The following is a 25173-nucleotide window of genomic DNA, read 5'->3' as shown; positions in this document are numbered from 1 at the left end:
CGGGCCCGGGCCAGTCCCGGGGAGTTGGGCTGACGCGCGCAGAAGCGGCCCCTGGGGGCGGGCTGGGCCGACTCCTCCTCCGGCGGCGGCGCCATGTGGAGGCCGGGGCCGGCGCGCTCTGCGGTGTGGGGCCTGCGCGAGGCCGCGGGGCTCCGGCGGGCGCGCGGGCCGCTCGGGGGACCGGCCGCCTCCTGCCGCCAGCCGGTGAGTAGCGAGCCGCGCGGCGCGGCTGGGGCAGGCGGAGCGGCGCCCTGTCCGGCGTGCGGGTTGGGGCAGGGAGCCGCTCCCCCCCCGCCCCCGGAGACTCGCCTCCGGCATCGCTGAAGGATTTGCCGGGCGAGTCTCCATGAGCTGTTTCAAATCCGCTCGTTCCCATTGTCGCCGAGCCCGAGACGCCCAAGCCCCCCTCCCCCTCCTAAAAGCAGGGTTGCGAGCGTGCAGCGATGCAGGACGGAGCTGGAGCGCTCCTAGCCCCCGTCAATGCAAAGCGCTGCATAGGGGACTGTTGAGAGGCGGGGAGTGTCAGACTATGCGGCCTTAAATGCTTTGTCATTTTGTCTTGAAACTGGCTATCTGCCTGCTGCGTGAGTGATGGCAGTCAGGGTCGGAGGTAACAGCATGCAAACACAGCAGAGAAAAGTGTTAGTAGGAGGTTGAAATGCTGCTGAGCCCCTTCCCCCCCGTCCATTGCATCGTGGGAGGGAGGCTTTTAAACTCTTTGGGTATGTCTACACTTACAGTTTTGCAGCGCTGGTAATTACAGCTGTGTTAGTACAGCTGTATAGGGCCAGCGCTGCAGAGTGGCCACACTTACAGCAACCAGCGCTGCAGTGTGGCCACATTTAACAGCACTTGCAGCGCTGTTGGGAGTGGTGCATTGTGGGCAGCTATCCCACAGAGCATCTCGTCCCATTTCGGCGCTGTGGCTTGTGGGAAGGGGAAGGAAGTGTGAGTGTCTTTCCGCTTCCTGTTCCAACGCCCCGTGGTGCTTTGCTACACATTCCGAGCAGTTTGGCGGCATTGTGATTGTACAGCGCTTTTTCTGCGATTTTTGTTATAAATGGATCCTGAGCAGCTGACGACCTTATTGATGAATGTTGCCAGCACATCGCGCTTGGCAGTGGAGCTATTCCTTCAGCTGCAAAATGAGAGTGAGAGTGCCAGTAACAGTGAGGAGTCAGACGATGATATTGAATCGCCTCACTGTGAAGACAGTAAATTGCTTGTAGCAGTAACAGACGTGCTCAGCTCCGTGGACTGGCGCGTTTGGGCTCAGGAAACCAGCACTCAGTGGTGGGATCAAATCGTCCTGCAATCCTGGGATGACGAGCAGTGGCTGCAGAACTTTCGGATGAGAAAAGCCACTTTCATGGCACTGTGTGCTGAGCTCGCCCCTGCCCTGCGGCGCAGGGACACGAGATTGAGAGCTGCCCTGCCAGTGGAGAAGCGGGTGACTATTGCAATCTGGAAGCTGGCAACTCCAGACGGCTTCAGATCGGTGGCGAACCAGTTTGGAGTGGGAAAGTCTACCGTTGGAATGGTGCTGATGCAAGTTTGCACAGCCATTAATCGCACCTGCTAAGAAGAACCGTGACTCTTGGGAACGTGCAGGACATTGTGGATGGCTTTGCAGAAATGGGGTTCCCTAACTGTAGAGGTGCAATAGATGGGACGCATATTCCTATTCTGTCACCACCCCACCTGGCATCAGAGTACGTTAATCGCAAGGGGTATTTCTCCATGGTTCTGCAAGCGCTTGTGGATCACCGTGGGCGTTTCACTGACATTTACTCAGGATGGCCTGGAAAGGTGCACGATGCACGCATCTTTAGGAACAGTTCCCTGTTCAGGAGGCTGAGGGCCGGGACTTTTTTCCCAGACCGCAAGATAACAGTAGGGGACGTCGAAATGCCCACTGTGATCCTTGGAGACCCTGCTTACCCCTTAATGCCCTGGCTCATGAAACCATATACAGGGAAGCTTGACAGGAGCAAGGACCGGTTCAACTACAGGCTGAGCCGGTGCAGAATGACTGTGGAGTGTGCCTTTGGCCGTTTGAAAGCACGCTGGCGCTGTCTTTATGGGAAGCTAGATTTGGTGGAAAGCAGCATCACCGCTGTTATATCCACGTGCTGTACCCTCCATAATATTTGTGAACGGAAGGGTGAAAGATTCAGTGAGGAATGGACCTCCAAGGTTCGACGCTTAGAGGATGAGTTTGCTCAGCCAGAGAGCAGGGCTAATAGGGAGGCCCAGGAAAGGGCTTCCAGGATTAGGGATGCTTTAAGGGAGCAATTTGATGCTGAGAGCCAACAGTAATGTTTGATGCATTTGATGTGCTTTGCTTTACCTTGGTGTATAATATTTACCACTTCCAGCAACAATATAACGTAGTGAAATAGAAAAAAAGAACTTTATTCAACATACAGTACATAACAGGCAAGGGGGTTGGGGTGGTGGACTGTAGATTCTTAGGTTTTAATATGTCCTATTTTGATCACTATTCAATGTCTGCTGCAATTCAGGATTACTGTGCTGCAGAATAATGGGGGTGGAGTGAACAGGGTAAGAATTATAGTTCTCAGGGCTGGTAGGTGATCTTACAGGTGTTGGGGGCAGCTGGGGATAATAAGGAACTGGCTGCTGGAGAAAGTTGTTTTGTGGAAATACTGGGGAACAAGGAAGAAGGCTTTGGGAGGGCTGTGGGTTACCACGGTACATATTTGTCTGCATGGCTACAATAGACTCGAAAGAGTCAGTTTGGCGAGCCAGGAGGCTTATCATCTGCTTTGTGGTTTTTTTTGGAAGACAATTCCTTTCTCCTGCTTTCTGTTTGCCTCCCTTCATGTACACTCTTTCTCCATTCATGTACACTGCTTCTCCATTCATAGGTCTTCTCTCTCTATTCCTCTGTCTTCCTACTTTCTCTGTTGTAGTGGCTCATAACAGATTTCATCAATTCCTCTTTTGATTTTCTAATTCCGTCTCAAGTTCTGCAACCTACGTGAGGCCGGTGATCCGGCTGCAGCAGTCAAGGTCACTAGAAAAAAGAAAGATAGAAACATGTAATACACAGAGGCTACATTGTTTATTATCACACGTTGAAGGACTTTTTAGACTTTTGGTAGCATCCTTCTCACATACCTCACATAACACAGAGAGGGCAGGCAAGCTAAGTCATGGCGAGCAATGGGGTGAGTGGTTTTGCCCCGATTTCCCCTTGGGAGTGGGAATTGACCAGTGGGTCACTGGGGTTTATCAGCAATGGGTACAGGAGGTAGCTGGTGTCCTGAAGAGGGGACAGTAGTGAACAGGAAGGTGGTGAGCTAGCTGCTTGGGGGGGTGGGGTGGTCTATGGTCCGCGTTCACACTGTCCTGCTGGTGAGGGGGGGGGAAGCAACGCGGTGCTGGATGCCTGCTTGGAGGGGGGGGTGGGGAACACCGGAGCACACCGCGGTGCTGGATGCCTGCTTGGAGGGGGGGGTGGGGAACACTGGAGCACACCGCGGTGCTGGATGCCTGCTTGGAGGGGGGGGGGTGGGGAACACTGGAGCACACCGCGGTGCTGGATGCCTGCTGGGGGGGGGAACACCGGGGCACACCGCGGTGCTGGATGCCTGCTTGGAGGGGGGGGGGAACACCGGAGCACACCGCGTGGCTACCTACGTGCTGAGAGGGGGGGATTAAAAACAGAGCGCCATGGGCTGGGGAAACGCGAACCTGGTGCCCTGCACTCAATTATCCCTAAACTCTCAACAAGGTTTCCTACTGCCAGACATATCACTGCTGCGTGTTACCTGGGAAGAGAGGGAGGGTCTTCTACAGGAATGTGGATACCGCCCTGGCCCCTATGCAGCTTGCCTGTGTGCAGCCATGGTCCCCCCAGCCCTCGCTGCACAGTGGATCGGACGAGTTAGCCTGACCGGGACAGGGACCATGGTGGCTCTCCCGATCAATTTGAGAAAGCAAATTGCAAACGCTCTTGCAGCAACATTTCAAGAGATTACCGAGGCAGATTACGGAGACGTGATAGAGCAAATCAATGGGCTATTCCACGTTTAGGCATGCATGCAGGCAGCCATAACCAAAATCCTCCTCTCCCAAAACATAGAAATCTACTTACCCCGAGCACGGTCCTCAGCTTCCTCCTCAACATGAGCTTCCAGCTGCTGCGACTGGCTAGCCTCCTCCGGGCTTGAGAAGAGCTCCTGGCTGCATGTGTCCTGGGACTCCGGGGTGTCTCCCTCCACGCCAGTAGCCTCACTGTCTCCGTCCTCTACACCCTCCCCCACTTCTCCCTGCTCTGAACTCTCCATCGTGCTCCTAGGATTGGCAGTGGGGTCACACCCAAGTATGGCATCCAGCTCCTTGTAAAAACGGCAGGTTGTGGGGGCAGCTCCTGAGCGGCGATTTCCCTCACGGGCTTTGCAGTAAGCACTCCTCAGCTCTTTAATTTTTACCCTGGTGCAACGCGTCCCGTTCATGGCCCCTTCTCATCAAGGACTGCGATATCTGCCCATAGGTATCATAATTTCTCCTTCTGGAGCGCAGCTGTGCCTGCACAGCCTCCTCTCCCCAAACACTAATGAGGTCCTGCAGCTCTGCATTGGTCCATGCTGGGGCTCGTTTGGTGCGTGGAGGCATGGTCGCTGAGTGATTGATTGATTGATTGATTGATTGCACTCCATGCCTGGCTGAGCAAACAGGAAGGGGATTTTTAAAATTCCCGGGGCATTTAAAGGAGGGGTCAGGTGAGCCCAGGGCAGTGGAGTTTGCATGATTACCAGAGAGGCTTCTCAGGTATGCTGGGATACCTGCTTATGCCACGGAGGTCAGTAAAAACGCTGGTGAGTGTCTACACCTGATGACCAGCGCTGGTGATCCAGCGCTGGATCCTCTACACCCGAGGCTCGACCGGGTGTACGGCCAGCGCTGCAACCAGGGAGTTGCAGCACCTGCCGTGCTGTGCAAGTGTGTACACCACCTAGGTTGCAGCGCTGTAACCCCCTCACCAGTGCTGCAACTCTGTAGTGTAGACAAGGCCTCTGTCTTATTCTATGACCTGCTATAGTTGAGGAGCTTTATGAAATACATTCCAGTGTTGTTATATCCTCGTGTTGGTCTGAGACAAAAAATGATCAACCACACCCAGCAGTCCTCAGTACACAAATTACTCCTTCAGTGACACTCCGAAAACAACAGTAATTACAGTGTTCTATGTGAGATGAATTTAGTGTTCAGGCCATTTTCTAGTGGAGTGAAGTCCACAGGCATCACCTCCAAAACTGAATACTTTGTAGGGAGGACATTTCCCCAGCAATTTAAACCAATTTTCAAACTAATTAACAGCTTTCAGAGAGCTCCAATTAACAACTATTCTAGCCCTTAGAACCTTGTCTGTGCTGTGGGTCCAAAAGGTTTTAACTGGTTTGAATTTTTTGCTAAATTTTCCCCAGTTTAGACAAGGCCTGGTAAGCCCATCTTTATGGAGACAATAGGGAGTGGATGCTCAGTATTCAACATACTTGGTGGTGGTCTCAGCTTGTCTGAAGACAAGCAGCATGGTGACTGTAATCCCCAACATATGAAATTGTGAAGATTAGTTTGGGGAATTAGAATGTTTCTGTTAGCGTGCTGCCACTTTAGGCGAGTTTCTAGCTTTCTTTTACATAGCTTATTTATAGGCTTTCTATTGTAGTATCTGAGTACTTTAGAAACTATTAATATATACCTGCAACACCCCATTTTAGAGGTGTGGAAACTGTAATTAAGACCAGCATTTTCAAAAATGACAGTTAATTCAGAGTACTCACCTTTAGACATTTAGGACTTAGGGCTTGGCTACACTGGAGAGTTGCAGCACTGGTGGTCGGTTTACAGCGCTGCAACTTACTCACCGTCCACACTTGCAAGGCACATACAGCGCTGTATCTCCCTGGCTGCAGCGCTGACTGTGCTCCTGCCTGAGGTATAATGATTGCAGCGCTGGTGATGCAGCGCTGCTCTGCCAGTGTGGCCACCAAAAGCGCTGTAATTGGCCTCCAGAGGTATTCGGAGGTATCCCAGAATGCCTGTTCAGCCACTCCCAACGGCGCTGCAAATGTGGCCACGCGGCAGTGCTGGTAGCTGTCAGTGTGGCCACACTGCAGCGCTTTCCCTACACAGCTGTACGAAGACAGCTGTAACTCCCAGCGCTGTACAGCTGCAAGTGTAGCCATACCCTTAATTTTCAAGAGTGATGAAAACCCATGGCTCTCATTGATTTCAACTCGTGTTGTGGGTGCTCAGCGCTGGCTGTAATCTGACTCCAGGTGCATGAACTCAGGCGCACCAAATTAGTGGACAATTTTGAAAGTGTTCGCCTAAGTGACTAGTCTAAGGTTGTTTAGGCAGTCTTTGACAAACAAAGGAATAGAACTCAGATCTCCTGTTTTCTAGTCTAGTGCCTTAAACACAACATCATTTTTCCTACTAAGTAGTAAAAGGCAAGAGTGTCCTAAACATGCATTTCTGCCTTAAGAATACCAATAGACGTATGGACTGGAATTTCTGTGATAGTTTTTGCTTCTTTGTTGGTCCTGTAAGATAACAAATGAACCTTTAACTAGGGGGAAAAAAGTGGCTTTGGGATTCTGTTTCTTAAATATGACAAAAATTGACATTTTGTACCATTACTTTTGTTAACGTTTAATTTAATTTATTTTTAGGATTCTCATCTGCAACAATTAGACCATGTTCTAAAGGTTAAAAACAGAAGTGTTCAGTTTATTAATTTAAGAAATGCAGGAACTTTGAATGACAAAAGGTAAGTTTTATTCTGAATTATTTATATGAGAATTCTGACAGTGCTTACAGATTCCAGAGAAACCATCTGTAGATGAGGCAGCCCTGAAAATTAATATAGTGTGATTGTTGACATGAGCTAAGGGAAAAGGCTAGTCTTGTGGGTAAGGAAAGGACTTGGAATGATTCACTTCTGAATTCTATTTCTAGGTTTGCCACAGATTTCCTGTGTGAACTTGGGAAATCACTTAACCTCTCATGCCATAGTTTTCCCATCTGTAAGGTAGAATAAATGATTCCCCAATGTACCTCAGATAAGTGGTCTGAGGCACTCTTGAATGAAAGATGCTATAGAAATTCAAAGTATTAAGTAACTTTGCAGTATTTTATGGTAACTAGTTATTTTGTGTTGCCACATTTGATACTGAAAACATTTCACTGAATTGTGTATTGTTATAAATATACATACTCAATACCCAGATGCACAGACTAGGTTAAAGTGCACCGCTGAGATGGATTCAAAATTAATCTTTTTTTCTGTGAAGAGACCCAGGTTTCCAGATCTGCAGCTGCCTCCATTTCTCTGTTGGTAAAATAGAGGTGTTGAGAGGTTCACCTAATATTTGTAACAAACTTTGAGATTCTTGGAAGAAAACTGCAGTAGAAGTGCACAATTATTATTTTATTGGAATGAATGGGGACTTCCACAAGAGGAAGTCACTTATTGTATGTAAACAGGATGTGTCTAAATGTTGACATCTTTACAACTTTGTTTATACATACAGTTGCTATTTCCTGTGTAATATGTGTCTATAAACAACATACTGTATGTTTATAAACATAAATTATTTAGATTTACCTTAAAGATTAAGCAGTACTTGCATGTACAGAGTACTTCCGCAACAGTGTTGTATTTTAAAATCTAGAGATCTGCCTTCAATAACGTTCTGGGCACAGAATTGGATGGGTGGGGTTCTGTGGCCTGCCTTGTGCAGGAGGTCAGACTAGATGATCAGATTGGTCCCTTCTGACTATGAGTCTATGAGTCTAAGTAACTGGGGAAAGAAACATACTTAGTCCAATTAGCTATCTGTAATTTCAGGTTTTAAAATTCTACCTCAATTTATAAGGTGGTTTGTGGCATATGGCAATTTGTGAGAAATCACCTCCTCCAATTGCATGTGATTATCTCATGGTTAACATGTTCCCAAGATAATACTGTTCGTGTTTTGTATTTGTTATAGGAAAGAGTTTCATGCTAAAGTAATATGTATTTTCTCCTGCTAATCTCAGATTTGTTTACGTGCCACTACAGTTCTTTAGATGAGCCTACTTATGAAAAACTTGCTGAAGAAACACTGGACTCGTTAGCAGACTTCTTTGAGGATCTAGCAGACAAGCCTTTTACACCTGAAGATTACGATGTCTCCTTTGGGGTATATTTTACAGTTTCTGTTCCTGCTGTAATTATTCTAGGGTTTTTCCTTGGGGGAAATATCATCATTCAACTAATCTTTAGTGCAAAAGTTTAAGATTTCAGAAACCGTTCACACTGAATAAATAAATTGAATATATCTGAAAACCAAGTTTTTAAATTTGATTTTACTCATTGAGGGAGTGGCAGCTTTTTTGATGAAAAAATATATAATACACTTTTAAGATTTAAAGAATTGTAATAGTATTTAAATGATGAATTTCTTTTTATGAGAGTTAAACCATTATTACATGAGACTGGAAATTGGTTTCCGATCTCTTTTATACTGGTCTCTGATACTGGTGTTACACATGTCACTTTTGAATTATCTTGGTGAAAGTGACAGCTGGTAGCTAAAATTATTTTCAAATACCTATCAGTTTATTTACAGTTGGTGGAATCAATCAAATTGTATGCTGTTGTGCTTTGCTTGATTTGAGGAGAATAAAATCTAACCCAGGCCACTGGCTGCAACATAGCTTCTGCACTATTCCCGTCTTTGGACTGAAATAATAGCTGCTTCTTGTTTACATCCCCATGTGGAGGTTCCCAACTATTGACTCCACCAGATCAGGATTTAGGTGTACATAAATAGGCAGCTGGAGCTTGTGTTCTGTGTATAGAGGCCTTTAGTCTTCAGGTCTGTCCAAATGTCAGCTTTTCTCAGCACTACATTCACTGTTTATCTCACAGAAGTACATGCACAATGGGAAAATAACACCTTAGCCTCTCTTTACATTTGCAAAACTGGTAAGTAATTGATCTGGTCAAATATTCAATTAATATTTTACCTGTAACTTTCCCAGTAAATAATACCAATGTATTATTCAGCTCCTAGTGTTTTGAATAGATATTGAAAAGCTGTGATTATTAACTTTTCAATATCTATTCAATATAAAGAATATTTTGAAAACTAAATAGAAAAAATAACACCAAAAAGTGTGGTTTTGTGTTTTTTTCTTTAGAGTAAATATTTTTGATATGCTTCCTGACTTGAATTGCCTTTCTCTCCAGTAACTTTTCAATGTCGTGTTTTTGGCATGTACTTACTGAAAGGTTTGGAGGATGTTTATTTATATCAGTTTTAATATGTACATTATGACTGGCTTCAAATTATGAAAATACTAGTAACATGACAAGCCACAGGGTGGCACACTTGGAAAAGAACTGGCAGAGTTGTAATATCCTACCTTTTAAAATTCTCCATTCAGTTAATATGTGGTACGCTGGAAAAAGTCTCCCTGGAGAGTAATCCTGTTAGCAGAAATTATTAATGTCCATAACAGCATGCAGTAGTTTCATACTAGCTGTGCACAAAAATGAAAAATTAATTTTCAAGAGTTTTATATTAAATTAACCTTTAAAAAAGGTTTTAAAATGTATTTTCCAATGTTTCATGAATAGTACAGAATGAATGTGTGAATACCAGGGTTTGAAAATAATCGTTCTTTAATTTACAATGTGAAAGCAAAGATCATCTCTGTTATGTCTGATACATCATTAAGGCTTCTGATTTTTAGCTTTTAACCTATTAAAGTACCCAATACCAAAAAAAAAAAAAAAGAAAAAAGTGTTTATCCATTAAACACTGGAAAAAACACCAGAAATGATTATTTGTATCTAAGAGCTTGTCTCCAGGGAGCAGTAATGCAAACTGCAGGAGTGTGATTTCTAAGGCACACTAATGTGTTGTGCATTAATTGGTCCATGTAGACCCTGCTGGTGCGCACTGAAAGCTTCCTACTGCATTATAACATAGTCTTGTTTGCAATAGTACTACATTAAAGTGCACTGGGGACCATTACAAAGAGATTACTAGTATCAGAGGGTAGCCGTGTTAGTCTGGATCTGTAAAAGCAGCAAAGAATCCTGTGGCACCTTATAGACTAACAGACGTTTTGGAGCATGAGCTTTCGTGGGTGAATACCCACTTCCTCAGATGCATGTAATGGAAATATCCAGGGGCAGGTATATATATGTGTGCTAGCAAGCAGGCTAGAGATAACGAGGTCAGTTCAATCAGGGAGGATGAGGCCCTGTTCTAGCAGTTGAGGTGTGAAAACCAAGAGAGGAGAAACTGGTTCTGTAATTGGCAAACCATTCACAGTCTTTGTTCAATCCTGAGCTGATGGTGTCAAATTTGCAGATGAACTGAAGCTCAGCAGTTTCTCTTTGAAGTCTGGTCCTGAAGTTTTTTTGCTGCAGGATGGCCACCTTAAGGTCTGCTATAGTGTGGCCAGGGAGGTTGAAGTGCTCTCCTACAGGTTTTTGTATATTGCCATTCCTAATGTCTGATTTGTGTCCACCTGATCAGCATCCTATACAGCAAACAGGAAAACATCAAAAAAGAGCTCTCCAACCCGGAGACTCTCATTAATAACCAAACTTCTATACAAACGGACTTCACTAGAATAAGACAGGAGATCTACATTACTCACTTCACCTCTCTTCAAAGGAAAAAGGACTGTAAGCTGTCTAAACTCCTACCTGCCACATGGGGCCACAACAGTGGTACCCCTAACCCACCCAGCAATATCGTCAATCTATCCAACTACACACTCAGCCCAGAAGAAAAGTCTGTCCTATCTCGGGGACTCTCTTTCTGCCCTGCCACCCCCACCAACATGATACAGTTCTGTGGCGATCTGGAAGCCTACTTTCGCCGTCTCCGACTCAAAGAATACTTCCAGGACAACACTGAACAGTGCACTGATACACGGGTGCCCTCCCACCAACAGCACAAGAAAAAGAACTCCACATGGACTCCTCCTGAGGGTCGAAATGACAGCCTGGACCTATACATTGAATGCTTCCGCCGGCGTGCACAGGCAGAAATCGTGGAACAACAACATCGCTTGCCTAAGCCGTGCAGAACGCAATGCCATCCACAGCCTCAGAAACCACCCTGACATTATCATCAAAGAGGCTGATAAAGGAGGTGCCGTTGTCATCATGAACAGGTCTGACTATCAAAAGGAGGCAGCCAGACAACTCTCCAATACCAAATTCTACAGGCCACTTCCCTCAGATCCCACTGAGGAATACACTAAGAAACTACAGCATCTACTCAGGACACTCCCTACACTAACACCAGAAGAAATCAACATACCCCTAGAGCCCCGACCAGGGTTATTCTATCTACTACCCAAGATCCACAAACCCAGAAATCCTGGACGCCCCATCATCTCGGGCATTGGCACTCTCACTGAAGGACTGTCTGGATATATGGACTCTCTACTCAGACCCTATGCCACCAGCACTCCCAGCTATCTCCGCGACACCACTGATTTCCTGAGGAAACTACAATGCATTGGTGACCTCCCAGAAAACACCATCCTAGCCACCATGGATGTAGAGGCTCTCTACACAAACATCCCACACACAGATGGAATACAAGCTGTCAGGAACACCATCCCTGATGATGCCACAGCACAACTGGCTGCTGAGCTCTGTGCCTTTATACTTACACACAACTATTTCAAATTTGATGACAATATATATCTCCAGATCAGTGGCACTGCTATGGGCACCCGCATGGCCCCACAATATGCCAATATCTTCATGGCCGACCTGGAACAATGCTTCCTCAGCTCTCGTCCACCCACACCCCTTCTCTATCTACGCTACATTGATGACATCTTCATCATCTGGACCCATGGGAAGGAGACTCTGGAAAAATTCCACCATGATTTCAACAACTTCCACCCCACCATCAACCTCAGCCTGGAACAATCTACACGGGAGGTCCACTTTCTTGACAACACGGTGCAAATAAGTGATGGTCACATTAACACCACCCTATATCAAAAACCCACCGACCGCTATGCCTACCTTCATGCCTCCAGCTTCCATCCCGGGCACATCACACGATCCATTGTCTACAGCCAAGCACTGAGGTACAACCGCATCTGCTCTAATCCCTCAGACAGAGACCAACACCTACAAAATCTCCACCAAGCATTCTCAAAACTACAATACCCGCATGAGGAAATAAGGAAACAGATCAACAGAGCCAGACGTGTACCCAGAAGCCTCCTACTGCAAGACAAACCCAAGAGAGAAACCAACAGGACTCCACTGGCCATCACATACAGCCCCCAGCTAAAACCCCTCCAACGCATCATCAAGGATCTACAACCCATCCTGGACAATGATCCCACACTTTCACAGGCCTTGGGTGGCAGGCCAATCCTTGCCCACAGACAACCTGCCAACCTGAAACATATTCTCACCAGTAACTGCACACCACACCATAATAACTCTAGCTCAGGAACCAATCCATGCAACAAACCTCGATGCCAACTCTGCCCATATATCTACACCAGCGACACCATCACAGGACCTAACCAGATCAGCCACACCATCACTGGTTCATTCACCTGCACATCCACCAATGTAATATATGCCAGCAATGCCCCTCTGCTATGTACATCGGCCAAACTGGACAGTCTCTACGGAAAAGGATAAATGGACACAAATCAGACATTAGGAATGGCAATATACAAAAACCTGTAGGAGAGCACTTCAACCTCCCTGGCCACACTATAGCAGACCTTAAGGTGGCCATCCTGCAGCAAAAAAACTTCAGGACCAGACTTCAAAGAGAAACTGCTGAGCTTCAGTTCATCTGCAAATTTGACACCATCAGCTCAGGATTGAACAAAGACTGTGAATGGCTTGCCAATTACAGAACCAGTTTCTCCTCTCTTGGTTTTCACACCTCAACTGCTAGAACAGGGCCTCATCCTCCCTGATTGAACTGACCTCGTTATCTCTAGCCTGCTTGCTAGCACACATATATATACCTGCCCCTGGATATTTCCATTACATGCATCTGAGGAAGTGGGTATTCACCCACGAAAGCTCATGCTCCAAAACGTCTGTTAGTCTATAAGGTGCCGAAAGAGATTACTGATTACCATATATACTACTGTAGTGAGTAACGTCATTGTATATGTTATTAATTTACAGTATATAGAAAGAGAACCCCCAAAGCCCCCAATTTTTGGACATCTCAATAAAATTAAAAAATGCTAAAAAATAAAACTGAAAAAATGAAATGAATAAACCCCCCAAAAAACAGAAGCCCCATAATAATGTAAGTGTTGCTGTAGTGTTCTTATTAGATCAGTTGAACCCTATTTGGTACTAGTATACTTTAACATACAGCATGCATTATGGGTTAATGCTGAACACTTGTTTATAGCTCTGAACATTAGCTAATAGAATATACTAACACATTTGTGCAAATGATTTAATTGAAATACTGTAATTTGTAGCATTCAGAGCTCTCCAAGGTAGTCTTGTTTTACCTGTTTCATTTCATTCTGTTCTTAGAACACCGGGAAATAATAAAGAGTAAGATCCCAATGAGACTGGGAAGAGGTTAGTTTTAATCCTCATGTCACATTAGGCTAAAGCAGTACCTAGTTAAAATAAAATAACTGGCAGGGAAATCGAATGACTCAGTATTAATTAGCACCATCAGAGGTGTGTTTTATTCATTTGCACTTCTTTTCCCCCTATACCATATAGAATAATCAAACAACCTTTGTTTCTTTACTGAACTCGGACAGTAGCAGGGCTGGGCTTTAGATTAACACATCACTTGTGAGATGTCAGTAATCAAAAGGGTTGGCTGATGTGGCAGAGGAAGTGCTGCTTTTGCTATGAAATAATGTTGAACTTTCAGTAGCTACTCGGTCACAAGGTAAAATGCTGTTGAAATTTCAAAAACGTTACTTAAAGAAAATTAAAATAGATCTAGCAATTGTCTTCTGGATCAGAAAAAGGTATTGCGGGATCGCAAAAGGTGCTGTGAGACAGTGTGGGCTGCAGTGCATTTGGGGAGGCTGTCAGGAAAAAGAAATATGCGGCTATCCTAATACCTGAAGTAGCCCCACAGTACATAATCTACAATACTGCTATTTTTTTCTAAGTGTAATTGAGGTCACTCTCAGGTTTACTCAGTCCAAGTGGTATCTGTCTTATACCCTTAAAAGTTAGGACTCTCCAAAAGAGTTATAGTTGCCCTCCAAAATTACCTTCTGAAAATGTCAGGCCAATGTAAATCTGTAATTCAGAGATGGAAGGAAGGAAGTACAAAGGAAAGAAACAGTTCCTTGGAAAATGTTCTATAAATTGACATAAGTGAATCAAAACTAACCTCAGATAGTTAGAAGTGGAACATTCCTGAGGTGTAATCCAGGATCTGGGCACTTCATCACAAGTTATGTGGGAATGTACTTGTCCCACTCATTTGGAGACCATATACAGTTACAGAAAAGTACAGTAAACCTGGATAGCTTGGAGATTCAATCATGTGACATGGAGCCTCTTGCCTCTGGCCACCTGTTTTAATCGGGTTTAGGTTGTTAGTGAACAAAAATAGTTGCTTTCTGCTAGCTGTTGAATGTTCTCTGAAATTAATTGATGGTCTCAATCCAATTTCTAGTGGACAGAATCCCCACTTCACAATTGAGCAGTAATTAGTGCACATGCTGGCAGTCTCAGAAGAGAGGTCAAAGCTCACAGGAGCATTATTTATTTGAGTCCTAACAATGTGGATGGTGCATTACCAACACACAAGTCCAGATCAAGAGAGCTTGGAGTCTAGATCAGACGCAAATGATATATATGTCATTGTGGAGACTGACAAGTTTTTATATCTAACGGTGGTCCCACTAGTCATCAGTGAGGCAGAATGGCATAGCAGATTGTGGAGGATTTGAATTTCCACTGATGATGCTTACGCAGATATCTCACAAGTTGCTGTTTTGATCTTCATATCTACAGTGCCTTATTATAGAAGAAGAATCATAATTCTTATTAAGTAACAGTACATCAATATTCCTCCCTCTCCCCTCTTCCCCCTTTTATGCTTTAGAATGGAGTTTTAACAGCTAAACTAGGTGGAGACATGGGAACCTATGTAATCAACAGACAGACACCGAACAAGCAGATTTGGCTGTCCTCTCCTACTAGGTAAGTAATTATCTGCATGCTAGGAAATGTCTGAAAATTCAGAAGTGAATTAAAAGCCCGCCTGCTAGCCTTGTGGGGACTATTTAATGCCCTCCCTGATCATATATTTTGTGTATTTTCTCAACACATACACCCAATAGGATTTTCCCTAGAGGTATAACAACTAGTTACTATACTTCAGGTGGTGACTGACAGAAATGGACAGGCTGACCCACAAACTAGTGCAGTAAAATATATAATCTAATGAAATGTGTTCCATTTTTTAAATGTCCAATTTTCACAAGCACTATGAACGCGACTGTAGCCTATTCATAGAAGACTAAACAGCTGTGACAAAAGAACTGTCTGGAAGAGAAATGAGATTGAGTTATGGTCTAATACTGTTCTTTATGGATTGACCCTGTAAGCCTGTGTACGAGTTTCTTGTTTTGTTCGTGTGCATGTTTTCTACAGTTTAATCGAGAGATGGTTTTATTGATCTTGGGCAGTTCTTAATGTGGAGCTCTTGATTGCTGTGTCCTCTCCCTTGTCTTCTGCAGCAGTTTGATCCATTCCAGGTTTTGCAGTTGGTTCTGACTGGGAGTGAGATATACAGAATGTGTTGAAAGAATGCCATGAGTGGCCTCACCAAAAGTTTACAGTGAAATCTGCCACTCTCCCCGCAGCAGACTGAGGGAGTCTTTCATCTCTCTGGCATTGTTGATGAATGGTTTAGCTAAAAAGGAAAGACAGAGCATAAAGATTCACTGTACATATGCAGGTAGATTTCTTAGAGGTCATTCAAATAGAACATACTAACTATAAAATCAGGAATGGATCAAGCTATTGTGCAATAGGATTAACATTTTTGAAAGTGAAATTTTTAGAGAATCATCTTATTTTAAATAGTCCATCTAAGTAATTAAAATACTCCGTAATGATTTGCCTTCCAAGCTGTTGTAACTGTTTTCAGTGTACAGCAGTGACTCCCCACCTTTCCAGACTTACTGTATCCCCTTGGGGAGTCTGATTTGCCTTGCGTACCCCCCAAGGTTCACCTCACGTAAAAACTACTTGCTTACAAAATCAGACATAAAAATACAAAGGTGTCACCACACGCTATTGTTGAAAAATTGCTTACTTTCTTATTTTTTCACATACATTATAAAATACATCAATTGAAACATAAATATTATACTTACATTTCAGTTTATAGTACATAGAGCAATATAAACAAGTAATTGTCCGTATGAAATTTTAGTTTCTACTGACTTCGCTAGTTCTTTTTATGTAGCCTATTATAAAATTAGGCAAATATCTAGATGAGTTGATGTACCCCCTGGAAGACCAATGGTGTACATTTATATTAGGTAAGCCATTGTAGCCTATTATTAACCCCTCTCTCCTCCCAGAATCTTGTTTGTTTAAATAAACAAGATACTGCATTTCAAAGGGTTTTATCTTGGTGAAGCAATATGCAAGAATCAAACAATCCTTTTTATTTATGTCTAGACACTTGCAGACAGTGCCTCAGAATCCAAGTTAAGCATAAAGTTTTTTTTTAACCTCAGGCATAAAACACAAGTTCAGGTTCTATTATATCCGTATCTGGAGATTAAGAAGTCAGAGAGTTTATATTGTAATTGAATCTATTTAACTTTTATGAGCCAATACTAGCTGAATGAAGTAGTACATGTTCCTGAATAACAGATTTGTGGAAAATGTAAGTAGTAGTTTTCATCTTCAGTATGTTCAAGGGATGAAGAAAGGAACACCCAACAAAATAAATAGATAAAAATAGCCTCTGCTAAAAGCTCCTGACCCTGAGAGAATTTTTCACATTTGTTTAAGAAATCTCTTTCCCTTGTAAAGGTTTGGCTTTATGTGCATCTGTGTATGGCAAACATTTGTGTATTTCCTGCAAGAAAACAGTACATGTTTACTTAGTTTTCCAGCTCCTGCTAAGAGATCTTGTAACTTCTGTATGCAAATGTGTACTGCATATACTATAACTAACGCTCATAACATCTGTGTCCTGGATGTGACACAGAAGTGGGAGAAGCAAGCAATGCTGCTAATAATAAACAGTTTTGAATATTGTGGTGTTTGCTACCAATAAATGTAAAATTGTTGAGTGTTAATGACCACTTTGGCAACGAGAGAGAGAGAGAGAGATTAAGAGGCAAGAAAAGGAAACTACTATTGAATTTCTCTAGCTCCAGGGTGTTGTGCTTTGTTACACACATGCAGGTGAACTAAGCATTTATTTGGCAATATACAATTGGCACATTCAAAAGAAGGTGTGCCACCTGCACAGTCTCTTTAGTGCAGCTCCATTAATTAAAGCTTTTAAACATTGCAAAATGTCTTTAACAAACAAGGCCTAATTATTTTGGTTGTCGTGATCTTTTACTGCTTTATTAAATGTATTCATATTCTTGTGTGAGAAATACACTTACTATATAAACACTTAGCATTTTGTTAGAATTCAAAAGATCCTTATAATTAAAAGGTAGTAAATGTACAGCATTTTGAAGGTGTAAAGCACTATACATGTTTATTATTTTATATTTGTTAAATAATAGCACAATGATTTGATATTTACTAGGTAACATTTAAAAACCATTAACATTCATCAAAATATTTTGTTTTAGTCCAGTTGCCCTAAACCATATCCTATTCTAACTTTTTATAGGCTGTCTCCACTTCCAGAATTGCACATTACAGTGTAACAGTAAAAAGTTACATCTTTTTGCAAAGGCCATACCAGTGAGAAACACATAATAAAATAATTGGAGCACATAATCCTGACTCAAAACAGCCATCAGCTCACATGCAGCAGAAGAGATGTCCCTATAAGATCCAGTCATTTTGACTTAACTTGGTGTGTTCTTAATATTTTTAGTTCATGCCCTGAAGGTTATTCATTGTGATACTGTGAATAATTTAAATATTGAGGTGTCCGATTTTTTTTGTTAGTTTTTAGACACTGCAGCCTGGCATGTGTGTATAGGACAGCCTGTCTTCTAGCAGAGTTTGTCCTGGAATCACCTCTAATCCCAAGACAATTTGACCTAAAATATGATTTCAGAGATAAGAGGTTTCAAGACTTCCTTGTATTTCATTCTCTGCAGACATTTTTATTCTTTTGTATCCTTCCCTTCTTACTACTTCACCAAATGCCCTCCATGGCAGACATAGATTTCTGTGTTGACAAGTCAAAACTGCCTTCATTAATAATACTTATTAAAGATCCTTGCAATCATTCTTCCCATTTTCCAGGTGCATAACTGAGGCAAAGGCAGATGAGCCTGCCTAAGCTTGGTGGCTGAGTCTGGAAGATAGAATCCAGGTCTCCTTACTCTCCCCTTACTGTGTTTGTTGTGGGAGTGAAGCATCAGGAGCTCCACATTGCTCTCAGATATAGATCTCCCACATGGCAGATTATTTTTTATTTAGTAATTTAATCCTATTATGTTTAACTTGAGAGAGAAAATAGTCTTTGCTTTGTGCCGTGAAGCATTTTGGACATTTGCACATTATATTATTGTGTTAGAATTAATACTTTATATTAATACAGCACTTTACAAACAACTCTTATAACACTCTTAGGAGTTAGGTATTATTACCACTGTTACAGATTGTAGAGAAGGTAAAACAAGTGAAGGAGAGAAGGACCTTAATGGCCTTGATCCAGTGAAGTGTATAAGCAAAAGTACTCCCATTGAAGTCCATAGGACTACTCGCATGTTTTAATTTACATGCATGCTTAAGTGCTTCGCTGGATTTAGGCCTTAATGAGTTCCTCAAGGCCACATGTTGGAACCAGTGTTAGAGCTGGAATTAGAATTTGGTGATGATTGGCTTCTAGTCCATGCTGAGACCATAAGCCACACACCTCTTTCTTGCTAAATATTGTTTTACTTCTGGCTGCTTTCTTTAACTTAGTAATTCACATCCTTCTGGTGTGTGTTTGAAGATGGCTGAAATTTCAGAAATGTTTGACCTATGCTTACACAGTATACATGTTCTGTTTTCTAGTGGGCCCAAACGTTATGACTGGACTGGAAGAAACTGGGTGTATTCTCATGATGGAGTATCCCTTCACGAACTACTAGCAGTGGAACTCTCAGCAGCATTGAAAACTAAAATAGACTTATCTCCCTTAGTATACTCTGGAAAAGGTGATACTTGATCATTGTCTACCTCGAAGAAATCAAAAGACATTGTCCTGTTGCCCCTCTTTGATGTATAGTTCCTAAGGTTAACACCTTGTCCTACTTTTGTCTTCATTTTTTGATTCAACTTCGCTATGTTGTGTAACAATAATGTGAACCTAATATATTTTTCTTAGCTCTGCGTGTTTAGGTTTATGTGTTAGTGTGTGGATTTGTGTTTGTTATATGGATTTTTTTGTGTCACTGCTTCCAAAATTCATAGCTAAGAGTATGGTATTGGACACTGGTTGCCTCAGCTATGTTCTGACTGGTTGGTTGGTGATTCATCGGTAGTGCACAGATAGGATCTCAAGACCAAAGAAAACTCTGCTACATATCTTAGGCCATATTGTGGAACCGTTACCCAGGTTCCACTGAAATCAATTAGGTGAACTGGGGGGAGTAAGGTAATATTCTGTGTAAGAGTCTATTGTGTTTAAAAGAAAATGAGGGAAGAGAAGAAATTTTTCTATAACAGGTGTAATAGGAATTTTCTTCTTAAAATATCACAGGATTTAATCTGAAATCCACATTTCTGCCTTTGCCCCTTCAGACTTATCCTTTTAAGCTAAGCTTCCAGCCCTGCTATCAGCAGGGGTCCAATAGGTACATGGAGCTGAAAAAAGTGTTTGATTTAGTTTAAATGTCTAACGATACATTCACAGTTGTAGAGAAAGGGATTTATAACCTTTTCTCTATTTCCTTTTCCTATGTGTCTTCATAGAGTAAGCATACATTGCATAAATATATAACTCTTTATTATTATTATTATTATTTATTATTAAGCAAAGTGAGGATGTTCTGTTCCAACAGCAATAAGCCATGCCAATTTTTGCATTGGCATAGCTCATGCTGCACTTCTCATGTAGTTGAAGTGAGGCACAAGGCCAAAGGCAAAGTGACAATGCAAGGCTCACACTGATGCAAACCTTGTTGTGTTGTTGCTACATTCTTAGAACTGAGACGCTGGAGTCTTCTGACTAGCTGAGAAATAAAAAGAAACGAGGACAAAAATAGGTGATTCACTCTACACATTACACCAAATAACTTGTAAAAAAAATAATTTAATAAGTGACATGCAAATGTGTGCCGCTATAAAATTTGCCTTACCGTAACATTACCATTATTTCTTTTAAAAAATTATATATAAAAAGGGAGCCCAAATTTGCTGTCAGGTTTGAAAGACTGAGCCACATTTATGTAAGCTTTTAGCATTACATTAAAAGAGGCCTGGTACGGATTTTGAAATGCAACGTTTTCTTGGGTTCTGAGTTCCCCAGACAACTTCCTTGTGTTTAGAATGACATGGCTGCCTGGTTGGTTAATATGTTACTGATATAATGTGTTATTGAAATATATCGAATAAGTATTCTTAGGTGGTATTGTCTATTATTTAGGATTAAAATTGAATTCTTGATACCAACTCTTGGCCACTATTAATTAAAATATGAAATAACATCTCATTGGAGCCAGTTCTGGATTAGATTCTGTGCTATGTATGTGTATGTTTCAGCCAAAGGAAAAAGGGAGTCAGTCACCTGAAACCTTCTCTGATAAATTACTTCTGAAATCAAGGAAATACAGTGAGGGCTACCAGTATGAGTTGGTGAGACCAAAACACACCACTACGCAGAGCAGATATAAAACTAGAACAATTAAAATGGACTGGGGGGAGGGACGGGGGATGGGACTACAGTTGTAGAAAATCTTACTAATGGATGTTAGTATGACCAACTGTGCAAGTGCTAATCTGAGAGCTGGCTCTACTAATGGCCACTTCCCAGGCCCAACTAATAACTGGGAAAGACCAGACAAGAAGTAGATTGCTGTACCGTCTGATCTGTTCCTCTGCACCAAGGCCGCAATGTGTTTACACAGTTGATGGGTACCATTACCATGAGGATAGGTGCTAAAGTCCTCTTGTCTCTTGCTCACTTTGCTTCAGTTGTGGCATCATGCTCTCAGACAAATGTTCTGAATTCAAAAAGGCTGAAAATAGAAGGTTAAGAAAAGCCCCAATTTATTAGTTCATTTCTTTAGGTCCACTAGTTTCACAGAATGAAAAATCCCACCCTGGATGGGTTTATAGTCTAAATAATGGATAAGACTGAAAAGTGAGGATATACACAGTAAAGCTGTGTGAATAATTGATTTTTTTTATTTTCTGGCTGAACCAAAAAAAATTATAAAGACCAATTTGGGTTGACCCACAACAAAGAAGTTGGGAGGGTGGCTTATGGAGGTGTTTGGGGTTTTTTGGTTGAACAAAACATTTAGTTTCAAAGGTTTTTTTTAACCTTTTAAAAAATATTGAAGTAAAAATCAAAACAAAAAGTTGTTTTAAATCTAAACATTTCATTCAGAAAGTGGTAAAATTAAACACCTTTACTTCAGAATTTTTTTACTGTGTGTTTGTGGGTTTGTTTTTTCCCAAAACCATGCAGCACATTTGACATGAATTCACAAATTGTTTTGGTCAACCTGAATATGTTTAACAAAAATTTCAGCTGAAAAATTTGGTCTCACTCTTATAAGCAGAAATAGGGCAGGAAGAGTAATGAAATGGGATAGAGAGATAAAACTGGATTGTTAGTTAGGCATGTGTTTGAGTTAATGGCTCAGTTTTGAGTGTTTGAGCATAAACCACTCAAGTTTGTAGGATGTTGCAGAAGTGAGTTCTTGGGAGTGATGTAGATGTTTAACAAAACAATTTTTGGAAGACTATTCAAAGTATAAGGCAGCATAGGAAGAACAGAGAAGGCTGTGCGAAAAAGAAGTCAAAGGCAGTTGGAGGTGGGCAAGGCAAAAGGGGACATGAAAGAACAGGTTGGTGACATAGGTGCAAGTTGCATGATATGAGCTTTGCAAGTGAGGACAAGAAGTTTTAAATTTGCTGCGCACAAATGGAGCTGTTGTGATCTATCATGTGGATGGTCCATAAAGAATAGAAATGATTTGCACACTGCTGTTGAGATTTTTTTTAAACTAGTAAAACAAGGAAAAATTGTTCATATCTATGTTGTCATGTCCCAGACTATGCATATGTTACATAATGTTGAATTACTGGCAGTTACAAGATAAAGTACTCAGTCCCCATCCTATACAGAAGACAGCAGATACCAGAGATGACAGGAAAATAATATACATCGATCTGGGCACAAAAAATAAAGATGCACTCCTTTCCAGGGCTTTGTCTGGAAGATTGATAGGCATAATATCTAGAGAAAGAAAATGTTTAAAACAAGCTCCTCAGCAAGATAGCTAACCTCTCCAAGTTGCTGAATTATTTTATCAGTTTGTGTTTGGGTAATTGTGTAACACTAAGAAATCAAAATGGTACAATTAATGATTTTGTAGATGTTAGTTCACTGATCTTGACTCTGCTCCTGTTACCAATTAACATTTTCTGTTCCGTTTGTCTTATTCTATATAAAACACTTTGTAGCATTCTTCATCTTCAAAGCACTTAAAAACCATTAACTAATCCTAATGACATTCCTATGAGAGAGAAATATTGTCCCCACTTTGCAGATAGAAAATTATATATGGAGTTAACTTTTATTAAGGATAAAAGAATCAGATACCAAAAGCCATGTGAAGCAAGTAATGCGAAGGGTTGGACAAACTCAGGAAAGCAGGGACAGTCAGAGACTCCACTCTACCTATCTGGTCCCATTTTGCCTCAGCATTGCAGTCGGTTATCCAACCTCATCTTAGAGCCCTAAAGTAGCTGAAGGAAAACAATTAGTTAATTAACCCAGAGGCTATGTCTACACTACTGCGGTAAGCCAACCTACACTACACAACTCCAGCTACATGAATAACGTAGCTGGAATTGACATACCTTGGGTCAAGTTACTGCAGGGTCTACACCACTGGAGGTTGACAGGAGAAACTCTCCAGTCAACTTACCTTACTCTTGTTGGGGGTAGAGTACAAGGGTCGACTGGAGAGCGATCTGCTGTCAATTTGGCAGGTCTTTACTAGACCCAGTAAATCGATCACTAGTGGATCGATCTCAGAGCGTTGAAGCCTGAGTGTCAATACCTATATTAACTTTTGTTTGTTTGGACAGGGGATGTTAGTCCATTAATGTCACTTAAATTTGGGTTAATGATTAACTATACTTAGAAGCAAGACCTTTACAGATTTTTTAATGCAGTGGCATGTTGTGGAATAGTAGTCATGACTGGAGTACAAGTATTGAAGGCTATGTGCTGTTTAGGAAAGACAGAAATAAAAGCAAAGGTGGTGGAGTAGCATTGCATTGTACATCAATGAGGAGGTTAACTGTAAAGAAATAAGAAGTGATGGAATGGACAAGACAGTCCGTCTGGGCAAAAATCACACTGGGAAAGAAAGCTACCAGAGCCTCCCCTGAGATAATGCTTGGGGTGTGCTACAGACTGCCAGGATCTGATTTGGATATGGATAGAGACCGCTTTAATGTTTTTAATGAAGTAAACACTAATGGGAAATGTGTGATCATGGGAGACTTTAACTTCCCAGATATAGACTGGAGGATAAGTGCTAGCAAGAATAATAGGGCTCAGATTTTTCTGGATGTGATAGCAGATGGATTTCTTCACCAAGTAGTTGAAGAACCAACAAGAGGGGATGCCATTTTAGATTTGGTTTTGGTGAGTAGTGAGGACCTCATAGAAGAAATGGTTGTAGGGGACAACCTTGGTTCGAGTGATCATGAGCTAATTCAGTTCAAACTAGATGGAAGGATAAACAAAAATAGATCTGGGACTAGGGTTTTTTACTTCAAAAGGGCTAACTTTAAAGAATTAAGGAAATTAGTTAGGGAAGTGGACTGGACTGAAGAACTTGTGGATCTAAATGCGGAGGAGGCCTGGAATTACTTTAAGTCGCAGCTGCAGAAACTATCAGAAGCCTGCATCCCAAGAAAGGGGAAAAAAACCATAGGCAGGAGTTGTAGACTGAGCTGGATGAGCAAGCATCTCTGAGAGGTGATTAAGAAAAAGCAGAAAGCCTACAAGGAGTGGAAGAAGGGTGGGATAAGCAAGGAAAGCTACCTCAGTGAGGTCAGAACATGTACGGATAAAGTGAGAAAGGCTAAAAACCAAGTAGAGTTGGACCTTGCAAAGTGAATTAAAACCAATAGTAAAAGGTTCTATAGCCATATAAATAAAAAGAAAACAAAGAAGTGGGACTGCTAAACACTGAGGATGGAAAGGAGGTTAAGGATAACCTAAGCATGGCCCAATATCTAAATAAGTACTTTGCCTCAGTCTTTAATAAGGTTAATGAGGAGCTTAGGGATAATGGAAGGATGACAAACGGGAATGAGGATATGGAGGTGGATATTATCACATCTGAGGTAGAAGCCAAACTTGAACAGCTTAATGGGACAAAATCGGAGGGCCCAGACAATCTTCATCCAAGAATATTAAAGGAACTGGCGCATGAAATTGCAAGCCCGTTAGCGAGAATTTTTAATGAATCGGTAAACTCGGGGGGTGTACCGTACGACTGGAGAATAGCTAACGTAGTTCCTTTCTTAAAGATAGGGAAAAAAAGTGATCCGAGTAACTATAGGCCTGTTAGTTTGACATCTGTAGTATGTAAGGTCTTGGAAAAAATTTTGAAGGAGAAAGTAGTTAAGGACATTGAGGTCAATGGTAATTGGGACAAATTACAACATGGTTTTACTAAGGGTAAATCATGCCAAACCAACCTGATCTTCTTTGAGAAGGTGACAGATTATTT

At 42.0% G+C, this 25173-nt stretch overlaps 1 protein-coding gene across 1 annotated transcript; it reads left to right on the top strand.

Moving 5' to 3' along the window:
- Window positions 1-93: 93 nt before the first annotated feature.
- On the top strand, window positions 94-22391 carry FXN (frataxin). Its single transcript, XM_030568060.1, has 5 exons — window positions 94-204; window positions 6708-6805; window positions 8099-8219; window positions 15144-15241; window positions 19262-22391. The coding sequence occupies exons 1-5, from the start codon at window positions 94-96 to the stop codon at window positions 19413-19415; spliced, it is 582 nt and encodes a 193-aa protein (XP_030423920.1). The 3' UTR covers window positions 19416-22391.
- The last annotated feature ends 2782 nt before the right edge of the window (window positions 22392-25173 follow it).

The sequence above is a fragment of the Gopherus evgoodei genome, chromosome 6 (genome assembly GCF_007399415.2).
Source record: "Gopherus evgoodei ecotype Sinaloan lineage chromosome 6, rGopEvg1_v1.p, whole genome shotgun sequence".
Lineage (NCBI taxonomy): Eukaryota > Metazoa > Chordata > Testudines > Testudinidae > Gopherus > Gopherus evgoodei.
Note: the sequence above shows the minus strand (reverse complement) of the source record. Positions and strands in the feature narration are given on the sequence as shown.

Excerpts from the sequence above, each read along its gene's own strand:
- FXN (XM_030568060.1), top strand. The coding sequence starts at position 94 with ATGTGGAGGCCGGGGCCGGCGCGCTCTGCGGTGTGGGGCCTGCGCGAG. Across the intron at positions 6,806-8,098 it reads GGAACTTTGAATGACAAAAG|TTCTTTAGATGAGCCTACTT; the intron begins GTAAGTTTTATT and ends GTGCCACTACAG. Across the intron at positions 15,242-19,261 it reads TGGCTGTCCTCTCCTACTAG|TGGGCCCAAACGTTATGACT; the intron begins GTAAGTAATTAT and ends TCTGTTTTCTAG.